Raw genomic sequence first — 27,706 nt, 5'->3', positions numbered from 1 at the left:
ATCCTCTCACATCCCTTCAGCCGTCTCCCCTCAGGGCCTCATGAGGGATCCACCGCCATCTCCCCTCAGGGGCTCATGAGGGATCCACCGCCATCTCCTCTCACGGTCCACCCGCGGGGTCACGAGGGTCCTCCCGCCGCCGCCGCGGGCGCCATTTGGGGTGGACTGGGTTCGACCCGGCTGGGCTCGGCTGTGTTCAGCCCCACTCGGCTCCATTCGGCCGGGTCGGGCTCCGGTCAGTTCCGTTCGGCTCGCCCAGGCTGGGCCGGGCCCTCAATGCCGGGCGGGGCGGTGCCGTTGCCGGTCCGGGGCGGTGCCGTTGCCTACCCAGGGCGGTCCCGTTGCCGGCCCGGGGCGGGCAGCGCCGCTCGCTCCCTCCCTCCGTCCCTCCCTCCTCTCCCGTGACCTCAGTTCCCGGCGGAGCGCGGCCCCAGCGCGGCTCGGCTCCGCTGTGCTCCCGCGGGGCCCGCTCGCCCCCGCGCCCGGCCATGGCGCGCTGAGCGCCGCGGAGCCGCCAGCCCGGGGCCGGCCGGGGCAGCCGGCAGGACGGAGCCGGCAGGACGGAGCGGGCCCGGCGGGCGGGACGGCGCTCGGCCTGCGCCGGGCGGGCGCGGCGGGCGGCGGCGGCGGGCGGAGGCGCCATGGAGCCGGCGGAGGTGAAGGACCGCATCCTGGAGAACATCTCCCTCTCCGTCAAGAAGGTGGGAGCGGGAGCACGGCGGGGGCTGCGGACATCGACCCGCGGTGCTGAAAGGGCTGGGCCTGGGAACACCCCTGGGCTGCGGGGGTTGGGGACAGCCCTGGGGAACCCTAATGCCGGGGCTGCGGAACTGGGGACAGCCCTGGGAACCCAGTGCCGGGGCTGCGGGGATTGGGGACTGCTCTGGGAGCTCCGCTCTGGGCCTGGAGACATCCATGGCCCCCCCCCTCAGCTGGTGCTGGGGACAGCTCTGGGACCCCGTACTGTCCTGTGGCTGAGGGTGGGGCTGTGGGCCTGGGGGCTCCCCTCTGCCCAGGGCTGCCCATGGGGGCTGTGTCTGATATGCAGGGCTGGGGGACGCTCCTGGGGACCACACACCACTGCCATGCATGTAGGGCTGAAGGACGGGTCCCTATGGACCTTCTGCCTGAGGGATGGGGCTGGGGGACAATCCTACACACCCCCACAGCCAAGAAATAATAACTCCCGGGGATACTGATGGACTCTGGGACAGGAGCGTGGGGTCAAGGGCACTCAGCATCCCTTTTGCCAGAGGTGGACACTTTTGGGAGTGTCCTTATGCTGAGGGTATGAGGCTGGACACAGCTCTTCTGGTGGTGGGGGTGGCACATCTGGGGTGTGGAGTCACCCCGCCAAAGGGACACTGCCAGGGCCACCCCAGGACCCTCTGTTTTAGCTGGCTGGGATATACTGGGATTGTCCTGCCCAGGATTCCCCATTTCAAAGGACAGGATTGGGGGAACCCTTTTTCCTGGGGCTCTGTTCAGGAGGGATTTGGAATCCAGACTAAAACCGTCTCTGTAGAGGTTCTCTCTCCAGCCAGGCGTGTCCTGTGGGAGGCACAGGACCTGGGACATGCTCCCCATGTACACAGGGAATGTGTGGTTCATTCCTGTGCCCTGCTCTGTGCCCTCAAAGCAATGCTCTGAACTTGTGTCCTCTCACCTTCTCCTTGCCCCTTGTTTCTCCTTGGATGGTTCCTTAAAGCCCATCCTGGTGGTGGAAACATCCATGAGCCAGGACAGAGGGGACCAGGATGCTGAAAATCTTTGGGAAGGCCAAAGGAGAGAGTTGTAAGGACATGCTGGAAGTTTTGGTTTGGCCCACGCATGAGCTCCAACCAGCCTTGAAAAAGAATCCCTGCTCCATTTGAGGAGGCAACAGGAGTTTCATTTGTGTTTGTCCCAAGCTTTGGGGCAAAGGCTGCCTGGACTTGCTGTTGTTTCTCCAGTTGCTGGGTTTCCTCTGCCTTATGGAATAGTTTTCCTATGCTCTGCAGTGTGTCCTGACTCAGATTCATCCATGAAAACTTGTTTTATGAAGACCAGCATGAGTGAATTCCTGGTGCTGTTAAGAAAGGGATGGCTGGACACTGCCTCTGGTGTGTAGGACGGATGTGCAAACCTCTCCCAGCTTTTTTCTTCCATGGATGACCCTGACCTCTGGTCTCTTGCCTTTTTATCCTCTGAGAATTAAGGATAATCTTATATCTGTCTGGAAATCAGTGATGTTCAGCCTGCTCTGAGCTCTGTCACAGTGCTCTGGATTGTTTCTGCCTTAGTTTCCCTGTATATATAAGGAATACAACTTCCCACACAGGATTGGTTGGACCTAATTTATTTGCATTCACAAAATCCTTGGAAGATCACGTTTGGAAATGCTCAAAAATCAACGTGTTTATTTTAATTACTGTTGTGATTGAAGAGGACTCTTTAGCTCCAGCTCTGCCAGCACACCTTGGCCTGCCCAATCCCTGCCAACTCCTGTCTTGGTCCAGCAGTGAAATTTTTGGGATTTTCTAATCCTGCCTTTTCGTCCAAACCTCAGGGAAGTGTAGGAGCCTGCTTTAGGCTGATGGATTAATTTCTACCATCCCAGTGAAACCAAACTCAGGCCATGGTGAAATTCCACCCTGCCTTTTTACCCCCAGGATGCAGCTCTCCTTCCTCAGGGAAATCACTGTGGAGCTGCTATTTTTTCCCAGTGCTTTCCTCTCCCACTTCAGCCTGAAATCCCTGATCCTCTTTTTCCCTGTGAGTAGCAAGAGTAAAGTACCAGGTTAAGGGAGCAAGTGGCTTTGTGCTGGGAAATCCTACTGTGTCATCCTCCTCTTGAGTAACTCCTTGGCACTGGAATTGTGTCATGGGGTTTGGAGGAGTTTTCCAAGCATCCTGCCTCTGATTTCAGGAGCTTCCTCACAGTGTGGGCTGCTCATTTCTTACTTTCAGCACTGGTGCAGGTGTGCAGTGGAGGATTTGGATGTGTCTGTGGGGATGGTGGGGGTTTTCTTTTCTCTGCTGCAGACCCAAAGGGGAGGGAACAATGCTTTATTTTCATGGAGCTGCCCAGGGAAGAGGAACCCGTGTTCAGCAGCCTTGGATGGGGAAGGAGAGGAGCAGCAGCACAGCCCTGGGAAGGGTTTGACACTCAGGGCTGGGGCTGTAGCTGGCTGTGATTTCAGTTTTTGCTGGATTTTAGGAATGGGGGATTGATGCATGTTGGAGCCCTGGCTACTGAGAATTTTAGATTTTCTGGTTGACAGGCACTGATTCCTAAGAGAACACTGCATTTGACTTGAGGTTGTGGAGAAGGCTTCTAAAACTGTGTGATAGAACTGGGATTCTGGGTGTGTGGATGCTGTACAAATCCACAGCAAAAAGAAATGCTTCAATTCCAAGCAAACCCCTCAAACCTCAGTGAACAGGTCAGTTTCTGTTATTTTCCTGGAAAGGCTTGAGGGATGGAGCATACACAGATGGAAAAGTGGCAAATGTGCTTGAGGAAGGTAATTCCAGCCTGTGGGGTTCTCTGTGTGGTTCCCAGGTACCAGGGGGAAGGTCAGTGGCAGCTCTGCTGTGGATTTCAGAGCTGTGAGGTTGGAGGTGTGAAGTCAGCCTCCACTGGAAAGTGAGGCAAAACACCCAACTTAGAGAAAATAGGCTTCTCTAACCAGAGACATGCCAGGAAATTTCTGCTTTTGGCTCCAGGAGAGGCTGGGAAAGCTCAGCACAGGGGAGCTGGGTCCCTGCTTCAGTTCCAAGGGAATTGGAAACATGGTTTTGATTTCCCAACCACAGCTTGTCCTCTGTGTCCTCCCTGGGAGCTGTAGATTAATTCACAGTGTGATGCTTTCTGCACACATGGACAGTGTGGTGGCTGTTTAATTTCCCTTTTCCCACTCAGTTCCCCTTCTGCTAAGAGGGCTGTGCTCCAGCTCAAATTACTGCACAGATTGCTGCCCAACCCTTGTTTTTTGTGAAGATTTAGGGCTTTATTGGGGCAGAAGGCTGGGGATGGGCGTGTTATGGCTGCTTGTTTCCTTCTGGGAGATGCTGCTGTGTAGGGTGGCAGTGGGATGAGGGCAGCTTCCAGGTGCAGTCCAGGTGAGCTCCAAACATACCAGAAATGCCAACAACTTCAAATCCATCCTTGGCCAAGCATCTGCTGGTAGCCAGGAGCTGTCACAGGTTCCCTGGTCCATGAAGCTGGTGGTTTGTGTTCTTTTGTGTTTCCCTGAATATTTCCTAGGCTCAGGAGGGGTTTAGTGCTCTCCTACCTGGGATTAGGGGTGCAAATGCAGTCCTTAAGCAGTGTTATTGTTGACAATTCCAGGAGCTGAATGTGAAATCAGAAAAGAGGTTAGAATCCCGGATTTTGGGGCTCCTCTCTGGTTTTCAGGCCGTTCTGCTGCCTTTGAAGGACACACATTGCCAGGAACTCTGGAGCAGCTGATCCTTGGTGCATGTCAATCAGGTGGAGCAGTGGTTTTTGCTGACGTTGCAGGAGTTGTTGCCAAAAGCTCTGGCTCTGCTCTGTTTCTGCATGACTTTGGGAAGGTTTCCACTGCCCTCACAGCAAGTTAATGCTGAGCCTTTGCTGCCTGTCTCCAGGTTGGATTTTTAGCCCTGTACCTTTGAAATGCCATTGCAGCCTCTTAAGCTGCTGAGCTCTGCCTTGTGCCACCTCTGCTTCTCCTGCACAGTGAGGGAAGGTGGTTTGGGCATAGCTTGGAGCCCCTGTGTCCTGGAGTGGAGCATCCCTACTCAAACCACGTAGGGAATGTGCTCATCTCTGCCTGGCTGCATTTATTCAGCCCAGCACAGGGATGTGAAAACAGCCAAACAGTCTCTTGCCTTCTGCTCCCTTTTGAGAGGCACCTCTGGCTCAAAGACCACAGGGTTTTTATCTCTGCCAGGGTCTTTCCTTCACTCACATCTGTTGCTGCTGCAGGTTCCACATGAAGAGGGCATTCCTGCATGTTCCTCTGTTTGCCAGCTGCCAAAAGCCTGTGGGTGAAGTAGCAGCAATCTCATGGAGCTCCTGAGTCATCTGTGACAGTGTTCACAAGGGTCTGAGGATGAGGGAGGAGATGAGGATCTGACTCCATGTTTCAGAAGGCTTGATTTATTATTTTATTATTTATATTATATTAAAACTATACTAAAAAAAGAAAGAATTTTATCAGAAGGCTGGCTAAGAATAGAAAAAGAAGAATGATAACAAAGGTTTGTGTCTCAGACAGAGAGTCCGAGCCAGCTGACTGTGATTGGCCATTAATTAGAAGCAACCAACATGGACCAATCCCAGATGCACCTGTTGCAATCCACAGCAGCAGATAATCAATGTTTACATTTGGTTCCTGAGGCATCTCAGCTTCTCAGGAGAAAAAATCCTAAGGAAAAGATTTTTCAGAAAATATCATAACTACAGTTGTGACAGGGGTCACTCAGGTGCTTTCAACAACTCCACAGGTTTGTCTTGGTGGGCCTCCGTGGGCTTTGTCCCTGTGGTGCTGTGGTTCTGCTCTCATCATAGTTGTGTGTTGCTTGAGTATTTCAAAGTTTATCTCTTTTGAAATTCCTCTTGCCTCATCCCAGTGCTCAGGAACTTCCCTGCCTGGCCATCCAGGAGCCACTAAAGTAGTCAAGGAGTCACATCCACAATTTTAAGGGGATTGGGGTCTGCAGGAACCTAAACTGATGTTTGTCCTCCATAACACCCAAAATCAGCTCTGGAGCTGAGGGTGGACAAGCCTGTGATAACATTTTGGGAATTAAAGAATCCCATTTGTTCTCCTCTCTCTAGCACAAAGCGTTTTGCTGGGGGAGCAGCCGGTTTGGGAGGGTGAATTTGGCCGTGGTTTTCCCAAGGAGCTAAAGGAAAGCCTCCAAGCCTCTCTCCTTCTGATTGCACAATTTTGGTGGCTGTTGAGTGATTTCAGCTTTCCCCACTTCTGGTGAGCTGCTCCAAGAGGTGTAACTGAATTTAGCAGGGGCTGGAGGCCGTGGGTGGTGGGGAGGGACTCAGAGCAGCAGCTCTCTGAGGGAGCAGCACTTTGCTTGCTTCTGGCATGTTTGCCACTGGACTTGGGGTTTTTTCCCCATAAAATCTATTTTTTTCTGTTATGCTGAGTATGTGACCTTCCCACCTGCCTTTGGTTAGCTCAGGGACCTTGTTCTGTGCTCAGCCCCTGCTCTGCTCGCTGTGACAGAGGAACAGAATGCTCCCTAAAAATTCCCACTGGAAAAAAACCTCTCCTTGTCTGAGTCACACGTGGGTCCAGCCTGCTGCAAGCTTTGCTGCTTAGAAATAGTGAAGGAAAGCCCCAGAAAAGCCTTGGGAGGTGTGAGCTGAGAAGTCTGTGTGTCCCAGGAGGTGACAATCTTGCTGGCATTGGATTGGGAATGCTCAAAGCTCAGTGTTTCCAGCAAGGAGCAACTTTGCTGTGGGTTTCAGCTTCACCTGAGCAGGCTCCTGTCTCTCCACATCTCCAGTGGCACTTGTGGTGTCTTTTAGCATCTTTCTGATGCTCTCTGAATGTGCTTGGTGTGTTTTAACTGGAAAGATCCCCAAGATCCAGGCAAGGCCCACAAAGTGGGAAGCTGGGCGCTGAGGCCAGTGCTGGTTTGTAGGGAGTGTTGAGTCAGACCTCCAAAATGTCCTGCTAGAAGCTGGAGTTTTAGAGCTTTGTGTTGTACAAGTGCATGGCATTCAGCCTGCTTTTATGCATGGTATGGAAAACCAGGAGTTTTCCAGGCCCAGGAGTTCAGCCTCCTCCTTATCCATTTGCCATTGCATGTCTGTACCCCCTGAGCAGGTGTGAAAGTGAGTTCTGAGGTGTCTGTCCTGGCCTTTCCCCTGTGTCCTCCCTTGGCACTGAGCTGTCATTGCTTGGGACAAGGCCAGTTCCCATTTCTGGTGCTCCCTGGAGCTCCAGGATTGCTCCTGAGGGTGCTCAGCTCTTCCAGCTGGGGAAAACCCCTCAGCTCAGTGCATGTGCTGTGGGTGGGAATGAGGGTTTTGAAGCACCTTTCCAGTCCCAGTTGAGGAGCTGAGGAATGCAAAGGGTGTTTGTTGTTCTTCCACCCTGTTTGTCCTGCCAGGGAAATACCAAGGAGAACAAGTGAAATGGAATTGATGTTGGAAAGCTGCTGTGAAACATCTGCAGGGCAGATTTACAGAGGGGAGATGTGGACTCACTTGGGTTGAGGCCAGCCTTGAACAGGTCAGGAGACTTTCAGTGTTCCAGTGAGGTTTTAGAATTACTGAAGGGATTTCACAACCACCACAAGAATGATTAGATTTGGGAATGGGCTTTCCAGAACACCTCCCTGATCATTTGCAACACAGGAGCTCTGCAGATCAGCCTGGAAATCTCCACACTCATTGAGAAGCACTGCAGTAACAGGTTATAAAATTGTGCAAGGAAGAGCCTCTCTCACGTGTGCCAGCATTGGGGTGGGGTGTGTCACTGCTAGAAAAATGAACTTGTGATTGATAAACAGCAATTAAATCCTCCTCCTCCTCCTCAGTGGTGGGAGTGTTTCCCAGTGGCAGCCAGGTCTCTGTTGCTGTTGGACAAACTCCCTTGTGCTCCAGCTCTCCCAGGTGTTTTCAGCCATGGCTGGGCTGTTGTTGCCCTCTCCCTGAGCAGGTTCTGTGCTCAGACCTGGCCAGGCTGCGCAGTGGTCCCTGTGGCTGCATGGCTGGGATGCCTGCTGCATGCCAGCAGGGCTTCTTTTGGCCACAGGAATGTCTATAAATAGCCCTGGGTCAGGGCTCCAGGCATTGCTGTGCCCCTCAGGAGCATGAGTCCTCCATCTGAGGCAGCCATCAGCCCTTCCTTCTGGGTTTGGGGTGCAGAGGAGATGAGGGGAAGAGCATCTCTGCAGAAATCCAGGAATGGTGGTTTTAACCCAATTGTTTGCCTCCTTCCTGATCTCCCTGGCTCCAGCCCAGCTGTGTCAGGGAGCTGCTTTGTGGGTGCCTCATGAAGTTGGTCACCACCTCCCAGACAGGTCTGACTGCAGGAGGAGAGGCTGGTTCAATTATCCATGTGTGTTTTATAACAGGAGACTCCATATAAACACTCTACAAAATGCCATTTTTGAGGTAGTGCCACATCACCCATCATGGCCACTGGTGGTTGTAATTCCTACAAATTTTCAGCTAGGCATTGAATCTTTGAAAAACAGCACAGCTGGACTTTGTTCCCCAGTTGGAAAAGCTGTTTCATCCTAACTTTTCTCCCACTTCTTCCCAAGCCAGAATCACCTCCCCATCAGCTTTGGCAAGTGTTTCCCCACCCTGGCTGGAGGGGTGACTCCACCCAGGAGATCCCAAGGCTTGCTGTGTCTTGTTTCCTCCCTGGCCAGGGTGGCTGGGCAGGGATTCACCTGCCTGGGCTCTGCTGGGAATTGTGCTCCAGTGAGCTGTGCCTGCCCTTGGCTGGGTGCTGGAAGCCTTTGGCCATGGTTATTTTGGAGGGATGCTGGGAGGGGCACCATCCCTGTGTGCACTGGCTGCAGGAAGGAGCATGACAAAGTTCTGAGTTATTTTGGGAGAAAGGAGGAAAGAAAAAAGAGGAATTACTTCTATTTCCTCATCTCTTGTGCTGCCCAGGCTTGGAGTGTCTCTGTCACGAGGAATTCCTCCAGTCAGAGGCACAGACAGGCTCCAAGTTCCCTCCAAACTGACCTCCCCAAGCTGTGTCTCATTTTTTTCAGTGGTGAGCTAACAAAATGCCTGATTTATTCTTGTTCCCCCAGCTGTCCCCCACAGCTGCATTTCCCCAATCCAGCACAGAGCCTGCAGAAATACCCAGAACCTCTTCCAAGGATGGTCCAGCTCCCTGCAGAACCCACAGCCTGGCTGGGACAAGTCAGGAATATCTGCCTTCAAGTGCTGGCTCACGTCCTGTGAGATCTTTGCCTCTGCCTCTATTTTCCCCAAAATGGGATGTTTTAGTGAGCTTCAGCTCTTGGACATCATCCCCATGACTGCATCTATCCATCACCTGAGGGATATGGCTCTGAATTATAGGTTTGTTTCTTCCTCTGATGTCCTTGCTGCAGCTTCAAACGCTGGCTGCAGGTACCTCCTGAAATTTTTCTTCAATAGTGGTATTTTAGAGCATTTTCTTCAAGAGTGGTATTTTAGGGCATCTTCCTCTCTGCTTCAGTCTGGGCTGCCTGCAAATAGTGGGAATCTTCTGGAAAAGCTTCCTCCCAAAAATGGATAGGAGGTGTTGAGCTGAAATGCTCCAGGTCTCACGTGGGTGTTGTGAAAGCCCCTGAGGATCTCCAGAACACCCACAGGTGCCTCTGCAGTCCTGGTTGTGCATCTGCTTCCCCAGGGACTCACCTGCTGGGACAGGGACAGGGACAGGCAGAGCAGGGCTGTGCCACCATCAGGGAGCTCTGGCTGCCATTCTCCAGGCTCAGCAGTTTTCTCTCATCCACCTTAGGGCTGGGACCAGCTCCATGCAGGCACCTGCCTGGCTCTGCCATCTTACCTGAGAGCTGCAGAGGTGTTGGAACCCAGCTCTGGCTGTCCTGGAGGACTCAGGGGGCTCAGAAACCTTGGCACAGAGTCAAAGACACCTGTGCCTTTGATTTTAGCCCATGGAAACAGTTACCAACTTTGTGTGAAGATGTACAAGACACAAGAGGTTGAGTAGAATGTTAGTGAATTTATCACAGGGTAGAAAAGTAGAATTTTGGGGTTTTTAGAACGGGGGCTCAAGAGACAAGATGGAGGAATCTGGGCGTGTTCTTTCTCCTTCTCCTTCTTGTCCTCCATCTTCTGCTGTGATGGTGATGCTTCTGGATTGGTTTAGAGTAGAGACAGACTGTCTAACATAGGTGATAGGTATTGGAAAATTACTGTAAATAAAGTGCACATAGTTCTGAGTATGAAAGGATAACACTGCCCTGAGGGCGGTCAGCGTGCCTCAGCCTGACCTGCCGGACAGATCTCGAAAGAGAATGTTATAGATAAGAAAAAATAAACAACCCTGAGAAGCAGAACCAACACATCTCAGCTTCTTGCTTGGTCTCAGGGCTGGGAAAAAAGACTTTCAAACACCTTGGGGTCAGCTCAACACAAGAGACCTCATCACAGAGGGGTTCAAGGTCTTTGGGCCAGGAAGGTGTTGGAGATGATATGTTCATACTCCTAAGAGTGTTCCCAGGGGCCCTGAGGTGTTCTCTGAGCCCTGGGTAACTGCACATCAAGGCTGGATGATTTTTCCAAAAGGAGCTTCTCTAGTGATAATTCTGGAGGAAAAACATGTTTTAGGGGACAGGTCAGATTTGACAAGCACAGTAATGTCAAGTTTTTGGCTTTTACACATCTGTCATCTAGTGAGGTTTGGCAAGGACGTGTCAGGTCACTAAAATAACACAGATATTGTCTCTAATATTGTTGTGGCTCAGCTGAGCTGTTCCTGCACGTTGCCAGCAAACAGCCATGGCCTGTCCAGCTGAGATTACATCCCAGGAGAGTAATCTCCCTGCCTGGATGCCAAGGGTGTGTGAGACAGGACCTAAATAGATCCCTAAGCTCTGGGGGCAGGAGGAGGCCTGTGGGTCAGCTGGGAAGGGATAGAGGATTTGGGTGCAAGGGGATTTCTAGGATTTCTAGCAAGAGCAAGGAGAGGCCTCATCCATGTCAGACCCAGAAACAGAGCAGAGCTGGGGTTTATTTCTGCTCTGAACCACCAGACCCTGCTGTAGTGTTGGCTGGGAGGAAAGAGGCTGCTCACCATTGGGGAAACTTGGTTGTGCAGCCACCAGAGCACTGCTGAGCTGTGAGATGTGGGGACCCTGGGCAAGGTTCTCCCTGTAGTTAATGCCTTTAGGGTCTTCTCAAAACCATCAGCTACAGGGTTTAGCAAGCTGAGAGATCACAAAAAATCGTTCAGTGCTGGATATGAGTGATTTGGCACCTCCACCTGCTCCTTGTGGGCTGGAGAGGGGCATTCTAGGCATCCCATCTCTTCTTTTTGCAGCTGCAGAGCTACTTTGCTGCCTGTGAAGATGAGACACCGGCCATCAGAAACCACGACAAGGTCCTGCAGCGCCTCTGTGAGCACCTGGACCACGCTCTGCTCTACGGGTGAGCCTGGAGACACCTCTGGGGTGCTGCCCTGGATCTCTGGGGTTCTGCTTTACCCATGGGAAAAGCCTGGTGTGGTGTTTTTGGGGTCCCCCATTGTGGGGAGGAAACATGAATCTGACTTCATGTTCTTAGAAGGCTAATTTATATTATATTATATTATATTATATTATATTATATTATATTATATTATATTATATTATATTATATTATATATTATATTATATTATATCATATCATATCATATCATATCATATTATATTATATTATATTATATTATATTATATTATATTATATTATATTATATTATATTATATTATATTATATTATATTATATTATATTATATTATATTATATTATATTATATTATATCATATTATATTATATCATATTTTATGTATTTTATATTGTGTATTATATATTATCTACCTATTATATTCTATTGTATATTATCTATTATATTTATTATATATATAAAATGTGTATGATGTATATTAATGTATTTCATATCAATATTATATATAATTATATATTAATATAATGTATTATTATATATCATTAATATATGATTATATATAATAATATATTTTATTATATTATATTATTAATATAATATATAAATATTATAAAACTATACTATATAGTTTTATATAGCAGCTTTATAGTATTCTTTAGTATAGTTTTATAGCTATACTAAATCTATACTAAAGAATAGAGAAAGGATACTTACAGAAGGCTTAACAAGAAAATAATGAAAAATTTGTGACCCTCTCCAGAGTCCCAACACAGCCTGACCATGATTGGTCATTGAGTCAAAACAATTCACATGAAACCAATCAAACAAGCACCTGTTGGATAAATAATCTCCAAACCACGCTCCAAAGCAGCAAAACACAGGAGAAGCAAATGAGATAATATTGTTTTCCTTTTTCTCTGAGGCTTCTCAGCTTCCCAGGAGAAGAATCCTGGTGAAGGGATTTTTCTAGAAAATATGACAGTGACACCTCAGCATGAGGAAAGCATCTAGGCAGGCATTGTGGTGGAGCTTTTGCTTCATTTTCCTCTGGGATTTTTCTTCCTGCAGACTGCAAGATCTCTCCTCAGGGTACTGGGTGCTGGTGGTTCACTTCACGCGCCGGGAAGCCATCAAACAGATCGAGGTGCTGCAGCACGTGGCCACCAACCTGGGCCGCAGTGAGTGTTCATTCAGTGTCCCCAGCCCTTGCTTTGGGGACCCCTGGGGAGGCCCAGGTTGTGCTGAGGAGTTGGTGGATCAAGGGAGCCATTGGGATCCAGGTCCCAGGCAAAGGAATTGCAGAATCATTAAACTTGGAAAGGACCTCTGAGATTGAGTCCTACCATTAGGCCAGCACTGCCATGTCCACCACCAAGGTGCCACATCCACACGTAGTTTGAGCATTTCCAGGGATGGTGATTCCACTGCTTCCCTGGGCAGCCTGTGCCAAGGAGGTGGGAGTGCTGCCATGACCATGTGGAAATAATGTCACTGTGCCTTGGGGCTGGGTGCTGAGGTGTAGCCTGGCTTCTGCTGCCCTGGAACCTAAGAGGCTGTGCCCTCAGGAAGGGCTCCAGACAGATGGGAGTCCTGTGGGGCCATGACCTCAGGATGAGTTCCTGGCAGAGGGTAACACTTGGGAAGGATGGGAGATCTGCAGGGCCATGCCCTTGGGAAGGGTTCCTGGCAGATGGGAGTCCTGCAGGGCTGTACCCTTGGGAAGGGTTCCTGGCAGATGGGGATCCTGCAGGGCTGTGCCCTTGGGGAAGGTTCCTGGCAGATGGGAGTCCTGCAGGGCTGTGCCCTTGGGAAGGGTTCCTGGCAGATGGGAGTCCTGCAGGGCTGTGCCCTTGGGAAGGGTTCCTGGCAGATGGGGGTCCTGCAGGGCTGTGCCCTTGGGGAGGGTTCCTGGCAGATGGGGATCCTGCATGGATGTACCCTTGGGAAGGGTTCCTGGCAGATGGGAGCATCCCCTCTCACCCCACATCCTGCTGTGGCAGTCATGTGTGTGATTCTGCATTTTCCCTGCTCTGAGTTGTCCATAGCAGATGTTTGGGACCATCGAGGCCACTTTTGATGCAAGACCATGCCCAGATCCTCTGTGCCTGCTTATCCAAACACCTGCCTTGTCCTGGGCCTGTGCTGGTGAGAGCAGAGCTGAGCACAGGCTCTACTGTCACCTCTCCCTGCACCAGAATTTGTGTCAAATCTCACCTGGGCTGATTCATGGCAATTCTCCCTCTGCCTCTCCCTTCTCCCAGCACTTCTGGCAGGGCTCCCATCTTGCTGGAGAGACAGAGTTGTGTGGCTCCTTCTTCACCTGTCTCTCACCAATTTTACTCCAAATCATGAATCTCTCACTGGCATTCCCCTCCCAATTTCTCTCACAGTTTCTCCCCTCAAATGACACGAATGAATGATCTGAGGGGTTTTAACTAATTCATGACTATTTCTAGGCTTGTGTCATTTCTCAGGTGTTTCCAGATAAATCTCTGCTGCTCTGTTTCCAGGCCGGGCCTGGCTCTACCTTGCCCTCAATGAAAATTCCTTGGAGAGCTACTTGAGGCTGTTCCAGGAGAACCTCAGCCTGCTGCACAAGTACTATGTCAAGTGAGTATCCCAGCTCCTTCTTTGGGCAATGTTTGACATCCCTCCTGGTCAGAAGACAGCCTGAATTTGCCAGTGAGGGACAAGCAGTTGATCAGGGGTTGATTTTTTAACTTGTGGGATTTATTTGGTTAATTTAAGGGTCCTAGATGTGAACACAGTGTCCTCTTATTTCTATGAGGCCCTGCAAGCATTTCTCCTAGTTCCTGCTTTTACTCTGCAGTCTCCTTTATATTTTTCCATGATTTCCAAGGAGCTGCTGAGCTCCTGTCTGGGCACCCAGCTTTGCTGGACACCTGGAAATGTGGCTGTAGCTCAGTTTGGGGACAGCACACAGTGGCTGCCCACAGAGGCAAGGAGTGGGCTGCCAGCTCCAGAGCTGATGTATGGCAGCTCAGAGACGCCCCCAAAGAAACAGAAGGGCCCTTGTAGCTGCTCCTCCTCTTTCCCTGATCTGTAAAGCTCTTTTGTTCCTCCCTGTGGCAGGAACGCCCTGGTCTGCAGTCACGACCATCTGACCTTGTTCTTAACACTGGTGTCTGGACTGGAGTTCATCCGCTTTGACTTGGACCTGGTGAGTGTTTGATCTGTTCTCCTGGCTCTGGGAGAGTGGGAATGTGGAGCAGGGGAAGGCCAGGGTGGGACAGATCCCTCTGCTTGCTCCAGGGTGGACTTTCAGCTGAAAATGTGATGCTGATGATTTTGGGAAAGACTTCTTTAGGGATCCAGCAATGGGATTTATTCCTGTTGCTCAGTTCTTCACTGCTTGGAGGAGGAGCAGGGCAGCTGCAGGGCAGATTGATGGGGATAAAGGAGCTGAGCTCTGCAAGTGTGGTACAAAACCCTGGTGTCCCTCCAGAAAACACAAATCCACTGGATAACCCTTGGTAAAACCACTGGGTTTCCTCTGAGATGGACACTGAGAAGGGACCTTCAAGGGGCAGTCCCACCGTGTTGGTGGGGTGGCATTTCCCCCCAGCTGTGCCAGAAACAGTGACTGCAGGCTGACTCTGAGCCCTGCCTGCCCTGCAGGATGCTCCATACCTGGACCTGGCCCCCTACATGCCCGATTACTACAAACCTCAGCACCTGCTGGACTTCGAGGAGCGCCTGCCCAGCTCCGTGCACGGCTCCGACAGCCTCTCCCTCAACTCCTTCAACTCTGTCACCTCCACCAACCTGGAATGGGACGACAGCGCCATTGCTCCATCCAGCGAGGGTCAGTGGGCTTTGGCCACGTGTTCTTCCCACATCCCCTTCAGATAAGGCAGCAGATTTTAGACTGGAAGAGAGCAAAGCAGGAGAGCCAGCAGCCAGGCTGGGGGTCTCTCCTGTCTTACATCCTTGGGGGAGTGGGTTTAACCCCTAAGAGTTTTAAAAAAAAAGATGGGAAATTTAGATTAGGTATTAGGAAGAAATTCTTCCCTGAGAGGGTGGTGAGGCCCTGGCACAGGGTGCCCAGAGAAGCTGTGGCTGCCCCTGGATCCCTGGAAGTGTCCAAGGCCAGGTTGGATGGGGCTTGGAGCAGCCTGGGACAGTGGAAGGTGTCCCTGCTCATAGCAGAGGGTGGCATTAAGTCAACTTGAAGGTCCCTTCCAACCCAAACCATTCTGTGCTGATTCTGTGCCTCAGACTGGGAGAGAAGGACATTCCCTGTGGGCACCCCAGGCCACATTCCCATCCTCAGGGTTTTAGCAGGAATTGGAGGACTCTCCCCACAGAGTAAAGGCTGTGCCTGTATCTGGATGTGGCTTCCAGGTCAGCAGGGACACAGGGCTGCAGGGGAGGTTTTGAACTGTTTATTTGGCAGTCCAGAGAGCCACATGTGCTGGCCCTAGAGGGGAGTAGTTTCCAGAGTCTTCTCTGTGTCATCAATCTGGGAGAAAGGCAGCCAGTGGTCTCAGAGGTGTTGGTTTTTCCTCTTGATACACATCTTGAGCAGCCTGACAAATTGTCCTACCCACCCCCTCATCCCCTCAGAGAGACTGGGTGTTGTTCCTGATGAACTTGGGTGCACCATGAGTCTGCTGCAGCCAGAGCAGGGAGCTCCTGTCCTGCACCCACCACGTTCACATCAAGCAGCAGCTCTGCTGATGCTGTTCCTGATCCAAAATGCCTTGGCCCTGTCCTGGTTTTTATGTCAGTTTGAGCAAAAGGGGTTGTGGAATAGAGTTGGGATGGAATGAGCTGTTAGATGGATGCAGAGAATTTGGGCCTGAGCCCACACCCAGGTGGGTTTCCTCAAGACAAGGGTCACCAGGTGCCTTTTATGAGCAAGACAGAACCTGCAGGTGTTAAAGATGCTGAGAAGGAACAGCCTGGGATGGGCATTGGAGTTGTTTTAACAAAGGACTAGGAAGCACAGCACTGGTTTGGGCTCACCACATGTGCACTCAGGGAAGGGTTTGATTTTAGGGACTTGCTCCTGCCAGATCTCCAGCATCCCAGGGAAGGTGGAGACAGCACAAGGAGCCTGGAAATAAAACTCACAGAGGAAGGTTCTCTGTCCCCAGAGGTTTGGCATAAGCAGCTGTTGTGCTGCACCCCTGGGTTTGCATTCCTGCTCCTTCCTCAGCAGAGCATGGCTTGTGCCAGACATCTCCTGCCTGTCCCTGCCACTGGGTGTCCCCAGCCTTCTGGTGGGTGGCTGCCTAGAGCTCGAGAGAAGAGGGCTTTGGAGTAGAGATCCAGGAGATTTTGGAGATGGGTTTTGGGTTTGGCATCATCTCAGCTTATTCCATGTGTCAGGCAGTGGCTGTGCTCTGTGTCTCAGTCTCCCCATGCACAGAGGGATTTGGTGCTGGTGTAGAAATGCTGGACCAGGACCCAGGAGGGCAGGAATTGCTTCTGCTCCTCTGGTGTGGAGGAATTGAACTTTTCCCTGTAACTATTACCCTGCTCATCATTTCAACAGGAGCATGTCTCTACCCTGAGAGTGTAGGTGGAACTGGGGATTGTAGGATCACAGGACAAGTTTTCCCCTTTAATCAGATCCCTGGCTTTGCAAACATTCATGAGTCAAACATCACAGTATCTATGGGAGGTAAGTGTGAAGTGGGGAAACTGAGGCACAGAGAGATTCAGTTGCTTCCCAGAGAGGATCAAGCCCTAGGTGACACTGCTTATCTGGTTTAGCTTCCCAGCAGCTTGAATAATGGGGCTTTCACCCTTCCCTGGTCCCTTTTGTAGTTCCCATAACCCTGATTATTCCAGAAGGAACACTAGTGCAGCTGGTTTCCATTCACATCCACATTCCCTATTTTCTCATGTGTTTCAGATACCAGTGAGCAATTGTTTTGTTTCTCCCCATTCCCATCTCCCTCCCCAAATCCCCTTCACACTCTCCCCACTTCCCTCCCCACTACCTGTATTTCTAATCCTGAGTTTTATCCCTCATTCTTGTAGATTATGATTTTGGAGATGTCTTTCCAGCAATGCAGACCATGCCCAGCAGAGACTGGGAAGGTGGGACATGCTCATCTCTTACAGCATTTTTGTTTTCTGTCTGCATTGCTGCCCCCTGAGCTTGCTGCATGTTCCCATGTTTGTTTCTTTAACCAACTGCCCTGTCCTGATGGAATTCTGTCCAGGCCCAAAATGTGGGATGTGCCAGCTGCCCTCATGCCATGGATTTCCTCTTTGGGGTAAAGCACACAGCATGCTGACTGAAAAATTGATCCACCATCATTGATTTCCTGAAAGCCCTGGAAAATAGCTGAACTAATTCTGCTGCTTTTAATTTTGGGCATTTTGCAGGGATTAATGTGGGAGGTTTTGTTTTCCTTGGATCATCCTGTCCTATGTCAAAACTTCTCCCATGAAACCACAATATCCAGCGTGTGGGTCAGTTTGGGGTCACTACATTTATTACTTTTATTAATTTTAGCACTTTTTAAACCCACTTACCAGCTACCTCTGGCCTTTATGGCCAAGAGCACTTACCCAGCTTAAAGGAATTTATTCTTCTTCCACATGCAGCCCCTGTGCATGTCCTGCACTGGAGCAGCATCCTCTCTGCTTCACCCTCAGAGGAAACACTCCACACTCCATCCTCTGCAGTCAAAGCTGGATGGAGTTGATGGGACCACCTGAATATTTGGGGACTATTTGGGAAATCTGCCTGAATTCCATGTGGATTGCTCTCGGGCTCTAACACGCTCCTTCTTTCTTACCCCACACACAGGGATGTCACAGAGGTGGTTTATCCTGTCCTTGGAGGGTACAAACCAGATTTTCCAAACCCAGGGTGCAGCCAACAGCTCCAGTGGGGGTGTTGGGTGGAGGCTGAAGCCCAGGGATGCTGGGGGAAGGCAGATCCCTCTGGATTTGAGGATATAAAACCCAATTGACTTCCCTGGTAGAGCTCACACTGACCCTCCCTGCTCCAGGGCAGCTTTTTCAGTGAGAACAAAGTGGAGTTTTGGAATCATCCAGCACAAACTGCCTGGATTAGAGTTTTACAAGAGGTTTCATTTTCCTCCTCAAATCCTACACCCCAAATCAGTCTGCCAGGGCTGTGGTTCTCTTCCCAAGGAGTCTTTGTAGCTGGCTGTGGAAAGGAATCAGAATCATGGAATGGTTTGGGTTGGAAGGGACCTTAAAGATCATCTAATTCCAATCTCTTGTCATGGGCAGGGACACCTTCCACTGGGCCAGGAATGGTGCTGGAGAAGGGAAGGGCATGGATAACTTTCCTTTAACCATGATTTTGGATGGATGATAGATAACAATGGTCCACGCATGACTCCTGCAGCCCTTCTCCTCTGCTCTTTTTCCCTCTGAAGACTAACACGGGCCCAGCTGTTTGTGCTCTGCCCTGTCTGTGCTGCCTGCTGAATGCTGTGTCCCCTCTCCAGCACACTCCAGCCCCCACGTGTGTCTCATGTGAGCAGAGGAGAGCAGCCAGCTCTGTCAGGGTTGCTGCTCCATGGGCTGGCTCTGTGTCTGCCCTTCCAGCTGAGCAGGCACCTTCCCACAGCTGTGGTGGTGGTTGCAGGGGTCCCAGGACCAGGGAAGAGATGAGGCTCTGACTCCATGTTTCAGGAGGCTTGATTTATTATTTTATGATATATATATTATATTAAAACTATTCTAAAAGAATAGAAGAAAGGATTTCATCAGAAGGCTGGCTAAGAATAGAAAAGGAAGGAATAACAGGCTTGTGTCTTGGACAAAGAGTCCGAGCCAGCTGACTGTGATTGGCCATTAATTAGAAGCAACCAACATGGACCAATCCCAGATGCACCTGTTGCATTCCACAGCAGCAGATAATCAATGTTTACATTTTGTTCCTGAGGCGTCTCAGCTTCTCAGGAGAAAAAATCCTAAGGAAAGGATTTTTCATAAGACATGTCTTTGAGACATGGCCACGGCAGGGGAGAAGCAGCAGCCTCATGGCTCCCTGTCACCTTGCCCAGGAGCAGTGGCCCCAGGACCCCTCAGCACCTCCCTCAGACTCCACCTCTGCTCTCCCTCTGCCTGCTGGCTCCTGGGTGACTGAGCTGCTGTGTCAGGCATTCTCTGAACTGCAGAGGGGGTGCAGGGTCTCAGGCTGGCCTCGCTGTCCCTCCTCACCAGGAGCTGCTGGCACTGCCAATGGCGCCCACACGGTGCCCTGAGCCCCTGCACGTGGCTTGGCTCCATCTGGCTGTGCCCAGGAGCCCGAGGCGGGGCTGATCCTCTCTCCCACCCTGTGCTGCAGACGGGGACCTGACGGACACGCTGAGCTGCCCGCGCTCGGAGCCCAGCGGCGGCAGGGCCGCGGCGAGGAGCCCCACGCAGCAGCGCCACAACCCCTTCAACCAGGACAGGGCTGAGGCAGCGTCCTCTGCTGACACCACACCTGTGCACAGGGCAGAGGCCACCCCCGAGGGAACAGACCAGTCTGAGAGCTGCACCGAGCTGGAGGTCATCAGGTAAGGACGCAGCTGCTGGCCTCAGAGTGGCAGATGTTGGGGATGTGCCACCTCTTCTGTCCCAGCAAGGACAGTCTCTGTGCTGCAGCCTTTATTCAGCCCTGTGGGTCCCTTGGGCTGATTCCACATCTGTCACTCTGGTTTTTTAAGATTTTCTAAGCCTTCTGATGTTGACATTCTTGTAGCGAACTTTCTCACACACTTTCTGTAAATAACTCATTGTTTTGCATTCCTTTATGGAGGAGGAGAAAGTTGATAAGGGTTAGTCTGTCCAGTGTCATTGGAGAGGTGGCACTCTCACCCTCCAATCCGCTGTCACTCTTAAAAAACTATAAATGTTAGAGTCAGAAAATAAACTTCCCTTTTTCTTCACATTGAGCACAGCAGCATGAGCTTCTGTTCTTTTGTGTCCTATAGTGACACACATCACCCCCTTCCCCTGCCAGTGTGTGTCAGAGGGCTCAGAGTAATCCATGAGCAGTTATTTGGAGCTCTCTCCAGCTGGTGGCATCTTTGCAGCAGCTCTGGGCTTGGATCTTGTCCCCATCCTGTTCCTCCTCCTGTTTGTCAGTGAGCTGTGGCCAGACCTGTCGTGGGAGATGCCTCTGCAGAGCTCCTGGCTGGGGTTTGAGTGTTTGACTCCTGCAGGGGAGATCCCCAAGGGATCCCTCAGAGCCCTCAATCCAGACAAAGAGCTCCAGGCTGTGTCTGCTCACACCCAGTGATGGGGACTCCCCAAACCCGCCCAGCAGGGCTGTGCTGGAGCACAGAGCTGGGTTTTACACATCATCCCACAAGGGAGACACAGGGAAGGGGAGCACTGGGCTCACTTCCCAAACAGGGGTGACCTGGCAGCAGTTTGGGTGCTGTGGGTGCCAGAACACTTCCACAGCACATCCTGGTGAGCTCCAACCTGCATCTCCCTCTCCTGGCAGGTGGGGACACAGCATTGCCACCTCCAGAAACCTCCTCCCTTCCCAGCTTCTTGATCTCTACCAGGGATTTCTCCCACGTAATTTCAGCACCACAACCATTTGTGATCCCTTTACAGCTGAAAGAAAGCCCAAGGTGCTGTGTCAGCAGTGACACCTCTTTTGGGGATAGGTAGGAGAAAATGCCCATAGAAAATGCCCAGTTTTCTCATGAAAACTGGCACAGAGATGGGGGCTCTACACGGCTGCACACTGAGCAATGTTCCTGAGTAGGATTTCTCAACAGGGAAAATTGCAAAGGAACATTGTTGGACCCCCGTGTGTATTGCAGAGTGTAAACAGGCACAGTGGGTGACGTTCTTCTCTCCCACAGGTTAGCCAAGAAGAAGAAGACGGGCAAGAAGAAGAAGGTGAAGCCTGAGGAGGCAGCGAACAGCGCGGCGCCCGCAGCCCCCGAGGCCAGCGGGGACAGCGGCGTCAACGGGCTCAGCGACAGGGAGGAGCCACCGAGGGACGGCGAGGGCGACCGGGAGGAGGCGCCGAGGGACACGGACACGGACAGGGACAGGGAGGAGCCGCCGAGGGATGGGGGCTGCCCGGGGGAGGGCGGGGAGCGCGCTGCCCTCGGCCCGCTGGCCCTGCGCATCCCCGAGATGAAGGACACGTCCATGGAGAGCGTGGGGCAGCCCCTGAGCAAGGTCATGGACAGGCTCAACGGGCAGCTGGACCTCGGCGGCTGGAACGCCGCCCTGGAGCCCCCCGGGCAGCCCTTTCGGACCGGCACGCCAGGGGAGACCCCGGATGGATCGTCCTCTGGCGACTTTAGCGAGGGGATTTCAGCCCCCATGGACTTCTACCGATTTACCGTCGAGAGTCCAAACGCTGCTGCACCAGGTGGTGGCCACCATGACCCTCCAGGGCCTGGCCAACCGCCACATGTTTCTGGTAGCCCTGAGGCTCCTGAAGAAGAAGAAAGCGGAGAGGGAGAAGCAGTTGGGGCAGTAGAGGAGTCTGGAAGGGCGAGCGATGAACCTCAGACTAGCCAGACAGAAAGCACCAACGCACAGGCTCTCTGTGAGCCCAAGAAGGAGCAGCCCAGCCCTTCCCCGAGCAGCGCTGAGGACTCTGGGGTGGAGGAAGGGCAGGGCAGCCCCTCGGAGCTGACCCATCCCTCCGAATTCAGGTGAGGATGGGTGTGCTCAGCAGGGAGAGCATCTTCAAAACAATCATGAGCTCAAGTTAACGCCTTTCCCTTTGTCCTTGGTTTGGGGGCAAAGCCCATCCTTCTCCAGGATGAAGAGGAGGCACAAAGGGTCAGGAAGAGAAGGCCTTGGGGAGCTAACAAGTGCCCAGATCATGGATATGTTCAACAAGGAAGGGGATTACCCTTCCTGGACTCACCCAGCCTCACATCTGTGTCATCCTCTGCTGTCTCTCTCTGCAGGGTGGATAACAACCATCTCCTCCTGCTGATGATCCACGTCTTTCGGGAGAACGAGGAGCAGCTGTTCAGGGTAAGGAGTCTCCATCAATTAAAGATCAGCTCTGTGCCTGCAGCAGCCCCGGGCTGAGAGCTCCTTTCTTTCCATGCAGATGATCCGAATGAGCACGGGGCACATGGAAGGGAACCTGCAGCTGATCTACGTCCTGCTGACAGACTGCTACGTGTACCTGATCCGGAAAGGTATCACATCCCCACAGCCCTGGGCTCAGTGGCAGGGAGGGAGGCTCCATCCTGTGATGGTGTTCACAGGGCTCTGAGGATGAGGGAAGGAACGAGGATCTGACTCCATGTTTCAGAAGGCTGATTTATTATTTTATGGTATATATTATATTAAAACTATACTAAAAGCATAGAAGAAAGGATTTCATCAAAAGGCTGGCTAAGAATAGAAAAAGAAAGAATGATAACAAAGGCTTGTGTCTCGGACAGAAAGTCTGAGCCAGCTGTGATTGGCCATTAATTAGAAACAACCACATGAGACCAATCACAGATGCACCTGTTGCATTCCACAGCAGCAGATAATCAATGTTCACATTTTGTTCCTGAGCCCTCTCAGCTTCTCAGGAGAAAAAAATCCTAAGGAAAGGATTTTTCATAAAAGATGTCTGTGACACCATCCCTGGTCTGTCCATGGATTAGGCCATCATTGCCTTCACTGCCCATTCCCTTGAATCCCGTGCTCACAGCAGGGAGCTCGGATTGACTTGTCCCCAGGACCCTGGGGCTCATGGGGGACACGTGTCCCGTGGCTCTGTGCTGCCTGGGCCATGGCTGGGTTTGCAGGTGCTGCTGCAGAGGGGGTGCAGTGTGCAGTGCCCCCCTTGACGTGGCTCTCTGTGTCTGTGCCAGGGGCAGCGGAGAAGCCGTACATGGTGGAGGAGGCCGTGTCCTACAACGAGCTGGATTACATCTCGGTGAGCCTGGCCAGGGCTGAGGGTGGGTTTGTGTCCATGGGCAGTGAACCTTTGAGACTGGGAGAGCTGGCAGTGATGCCCCTTCCAGTGCCACCTCTGTGGGTGCCCATGTCTTTGGGCAGCAGAGTGACCACTGCCCCTCTCCCTGGGTCAGAAGCTCAGTCAGCCCTGCTCTGTTGCCCCTCATCCCATGCCTGGCTTCCCTAACCATTGCTGTGTGGCACAGGTTGGGCTGGATCAGCAGACAGTGACCCTGGTGTGCACCAACCGGAGGAAGCAGTTCCTGCTGGACACTGCCGACGTGGCTCTCACCGAGTGAGTGGGGACCTGAGCACAGAACTCTGGGACTCTTGGGCTTGGGGACAGTGGGAGACTCCAGAGAGCCCTTCATGACAGTCCTGTGACCCATGGGGGGGTTGGGGGCTGGTTAGGTGCCACTGGCTGAACCCAGCTGACCGCTGGAAATGCCTCTGTCATTTCCAACATTACAACCAAAGTATCTTCCCTGGATCAAGAGTTACTCTATTCCTCAGTCTGAGCTTTGGGACTCTGGGCAATGCAGACCCCGTGTCACTTGTGTCACTTGGCATGAGCAGGGATGAGATCCAAGGCTTATCCCAGGTCTCTGTGTGTGCTGGCAGCTCAGGGAGGTGACCATCAAGCCATAGTGGGATCTGTGCTGGGATGAGTGACCACCTCTGGGTGTCACCCATCTCCTTTCTGGAGTCTGGCAGGCTCCCATCACCTTTGGTCTGTAGGTTGATTTTGCAGCTCTTTGGTCTGGAAGACCAGAGGCTCACGGTGAAGGGGAGTCCCTTGGGCACCAGGTGTCTGAGGGAGGTGAGGGGCTGTTTGTCCCAGCCTCAGCAGAGATCTCTGCCTCCCTCTCAGGTTCTTCCTGGTCTCCTTGAAGTCAGCCATGATCAAAGGGTGCCGGGAGCCCCCTTATCCCAGTATCCTCACGGATGCCACCATGGAGAAACTGGCACTTGCCAAGTTCGTGGCACAGGAGTCCAAGTGTGAGGTGAGTTTGGGTATCACCACCAGCACTGCAGGTGATGAAGGCTCACAGGAGACTCCCTTGACTTCTCCTGGTTCTTCCAGGCCTGCAGCGTGGTTGTGCGTTTCTACGGCCTCGTTCACTGGGAGGACCCCATGGATGAGGCACTGGGGCCCTCCAGCAGCAGCTGCTCCTCTGCAGAGCACGCTGTCACCAAGGATGGCATGCTGCACTACAAGGCAGGCACCTCCTACCTGGGCAAGGAGCAGTGGAAGCCCTGCTTCGTGGTGCTCAGGTGGGCACTGGGGCTCTGGGGCAGGGCTGGGGTCACACAGGGCTCTTGGGAGGAGGTGCTGGGAGCAGTTTGCTGCAGTTTGCTGCCCAAGAGCTGCCTGGGAGGGGGAGAGGACTCATCTTGCCACCTAAAGGGGCCAAGCCACCGGTTTGGTGGCTAAAGCCGCAGTTTGTGGGTGCCCAGCAGCAGGAATGTGACCCCACAGGGCTGCAGGGGTGGCTGTGGGACCAAGGGCAGGGGATACCAGAGCTGGGCTGACCCCAGTTCCCCCCTCTCTCATCTTCCCAAACTGCAGCAATGGGATCTTGTACCAGTACCCCGATCGCACGGACGTCACCCCTCTGCTCTCCATCAACATGGGGTGAGTGGCTGGTAGGACACAGAACCCAGACTGCATGGGGATCTGGGGAGCAGGAGCTACTTGGGATGTCCAGGAGGGGTTCCAGGCTGGATCATGGCCTGGTCCATGCTGCAGGAATCCCGACTGCTCCTGCCTGGGGGCAGGTGCCCATTTGTTTTGGCTCTGGTGATGCCACTGGAAATAGGCTAATTTCCTTCCTTGGAAGGGGCCTTGGCCTCTGAAGGGTGATGCATCCCTCCAAGAGCCCTGCTGGGAGACCCACTGTGCTCAACTCCAGCTCTCCTGCAACGTGAAGAGCCTGGAGATGGTCCTTGGAGCAATCCCAGGGGATATCACTGATGGGGAACGAGTGTTTGTGGGGACAGGGGCGAGGTGCTGCCCAGGGAGGGCAGTCAGAGGCTGTTCTCAGGCTCGTGCCGGCCCATCCATCCCGCTCATGTCCCTCCTCCCCCTCTCTCCCAGCGGCGAGCAGTGCGGGGGATGCCGGCGTTCCAACACCACCGACCGGCCCCACTCCTTCCAGGTGATCCTGACGGACCGGCCCTCCCTGGAGCTGAGCGCCGACAACGAGGAGGACATGGCAGACTGGATGCAGTACTTCTGCCAGGCTGTCTCCAAAGGGGTGAGCTGGGGACAGGCCCCGAGCGTGGCTGCTTTGCCCTGAGCCCCTTTGGCGCTGCTGAAGGGAGCAGGAATGTCTGTCAGGATGGAGCAGGCAGCTTTATCCTGAGCCTGCAGGGTTTCCCCACAGGGCACCCATGGAGATGGGGCTCCATCGTGCCAGGTTTCACCCTCCTTCCCCACCCCACACAGGTGATCCCCCAGGGTGTTGCCCCGACGCCGTGTGTTCCCTGCTGCCTGGTGCTGACAGATGAGAAGGTTTTCACGTGCCACGAGGACTGCCAGACCAGCTTCTTCCGCTCGCTGGGCACCGCGGAGCTCACCGATGTCACCGCTGTCTCCACGGAGGCTGGCAAGGAGTACTGCATCCTGGTGAGGGCAGGGCTCTGGGACCTGCTGCCCAGGGCTGGGTGAGCACCCAGTGCTGACCCCTGGCCTCTCTCTTGGTGTTTAGGAGTTTGCTCAGGACAGCAAGGAGTTCCTGCCCCCCTGGGTCCTTTATTTTAGTTGCACTACAGAACTGGAGAGGTTCCTGTCAGCACTGAACGTCGCGTGGAGGAACATCTACCAGGTGAGCATGTGGGGCTGCCTCACACCCTCAGCGAGTGAGGGAGGGCAGAGGGATGAATTTGTCCCTGGAGGGTGAACCCACAAAGGCCAGGAGAGCCAGGGAGCTCCTGTGGCTCCATAAAATCACAGGATGTGGGATTTGGGGGCTGGCATGACAAGCCATGAGCACGCAGTGGTGACAAGAGGGGTGTGAGGAATGTGGGTCAGCCCCACTGTCACCGTATCCGTGACACAGGCGGCCTGTCCATGTGGGTTTGAGGGGGTTTTACAGTGAGAGGGAGAAGTGACTGTTTTCTGTTCCCCTCCTTCCCCCCGTGTTTCAGGTCGATCTCCAGCACAAGGCCATTCTGGATGCTGCTGTGAAGAAGAAGTGTGAGGATGCCCAGAGCCTCATCGACAGCGCCTGGCAGCGCAGCGACAGCCTCTGCCGGGGCCGGGCCGAGCGGGACCCCTGGTGTTAACCCTGCCCAGGGGAGGACAGCTCACGGGGGCCAGTTTTGGGGATCAGGGCCTGTGTCTGGGCAGCTGGCACCCCAAACCCTCCTGCCATCGCTTGGTCCCCACCAGGGCCGTGCCTGCAGCGTGGACCCCGAGCTCTCCACCGAGCCAGGGACACCCGGCGTGGTTTGGGGAGCAGCCAGACGCTTCACCACCTGCACCTGCTCCTTCCTCCTTGTCCAGCTGCCACGGGGCAAAATATTTGCCTTTCACAGAGTAATGTCCCAGTAGTAGTGAGGGAGAGGGTGGGAGCAGTGTGGGCTGGGACAAGCATCCCCGTTCTGGTGGGGAGCAGGACTGAGGACTTGTTCATTTTCGAACAGGGTGGGGGCGAGGTGGGGGCACTCAATCGCTACCGTGCATGTTTTGTTGCTCATACAATCACCGCTGTGTTGGGAGGAGGAGTCGGCACCGCCCCGTCTCCTCCTCCTCCTGGAGAGCTCGCCCGGGGCCTCCAGGCTCCGCTGAACCACTCTCAGCCTGTCCAGGAGATTTGAGGCTAAGGAAGAAAGGAACAAGGCCAAATATTTGGCTTAAACATGGTTTTAGGAAATCTCAGCAGCCGGTTTGTGGTTTTAATGCTGACCCTGTGCACTGGGGGAGAAGAGATGGAGTCCCCACGTTCTTCAGGTGTCCTGAGGGGCATTGTCATGTGGCTGCCACCAAACACGTCCCCATCTCCTCAGCTCACTGCATCTGAGGCCAGCGAGGACCCATCGCCACTTGCGCTCCACAACGAGCACTTTGGGGCACAACCCCAGCTTTTAAATAATATTAATAACAATAATAATAACCCGGAGACCTTCTCATGTAATATAAGTTCACGGGGCCTTTTTCTGGGAGGAAACATACGTGACTGAATGTATATGTACATACATTTGCTTCCTTTCCCCTCTCCCCAAATAAATAGACTTGATAACTCAGCCTTGGCCCCACGCCACATTCTGCCACTGGGACTGCTGCTCCTCCTGCCTCCTGCTGTCACTGTGGAGCCTGTGGGACGGCTCTGGGCTGGCAGAAGGGGGGATTTGGATGAAAAGAGGGGAGGACGTGCACCTCGAGCTCCTCAACAGTGTTAACCCTGCAATGGGACACGTTTGTAGCTTCAACTAGGAATTACACATCAGGACATAGAGTCTTCATGCTTTGTCCTTGCTTATCCCTGGATCCAGGGAGATATTCCAGTTCCCTGGATCCAGGAAATCTAATCCAGTCTAGAAGAGAAAGAAATGGCCATGGTGCCAGCTCCCAGCATCACCCACTGTCCCCATAAACCCTCCTTGACTTCTGGCATCGAAACGAAAGTGTTGGGGGTACCGGGACAGCCGCTGGCAGGGGGCGATCCGGGATATGG

General features: G+C 52.9%; 1 protein-coding gene across 2 annotated transcripts; it reads left to right on the top strand.

The window, feature by feature from the left end:
- Positions 1-620: 620 nt before the first annotated feature.
- Positions 621-27,275, top strand: PLEKHM2 (pleckstrin homology and RUN domain containing M2). Of its 2 annotated transcripts, XM_058039451.1 has the most exons (20): positions 621-701; positions 11,013-11,119; positions 12,204-12,313; positions 13,646-13,745; positions 14,229-14,316; positions 14,775-14,961; positions 17,148-17,207; positions 19,444-19,657; positions 20,963-21,772; positions 22,034-22,103; positions 22,183-22,273; positions 22,943-23,007; positions 23,234-23,322; positions 23,899-24,031; positions 24,112-24,302; positions 24,598-24,663; positions 25,126-25,285; positions 25,477-25,656; positions 25,739-25,855; positions 26,178-27,275. In XM_058039451.1, the coding sequence occupies exons 1-20, from the start codon at positions 642-644 to the stop codon at positions 26,313-26,315; spliced, it is 3,036 nt and encodes a 1,011-aa protein (XP_057895434.1). In that variant the 5' UTR covers positions 621-641; the 3' UTR covers positions 26,316-27,275. The 2 variants fall into 2 exon arrangements, with proteins under 2 accessions (XP_057895434.1, XP_057895435.1); XM_058039452.1 differs by lacking the exon at positions 17,148-17,207.
- Positions 27,276-27,706: the final 431 nt, after the last annotated feature.

The sequence above is a fragment of the Melospiza georgiana genome, chromosome 22, assembly GCF_028018845.1.
Source record: "Melospiza georgiana isolate bMelGeo1 chromosome 22, bMelGeo1.pri, whole genome shotgun sequence".
Classification (NCBI taxonomy): Eukaryota; Metazoa; Chordata; class Aves; order Passeriformes; family Passerellidae; genus Melospiza; species Melospiza georgiana.
This window is presented reverse-complemented; position numbering and strand designations above follow the sequence as displayed.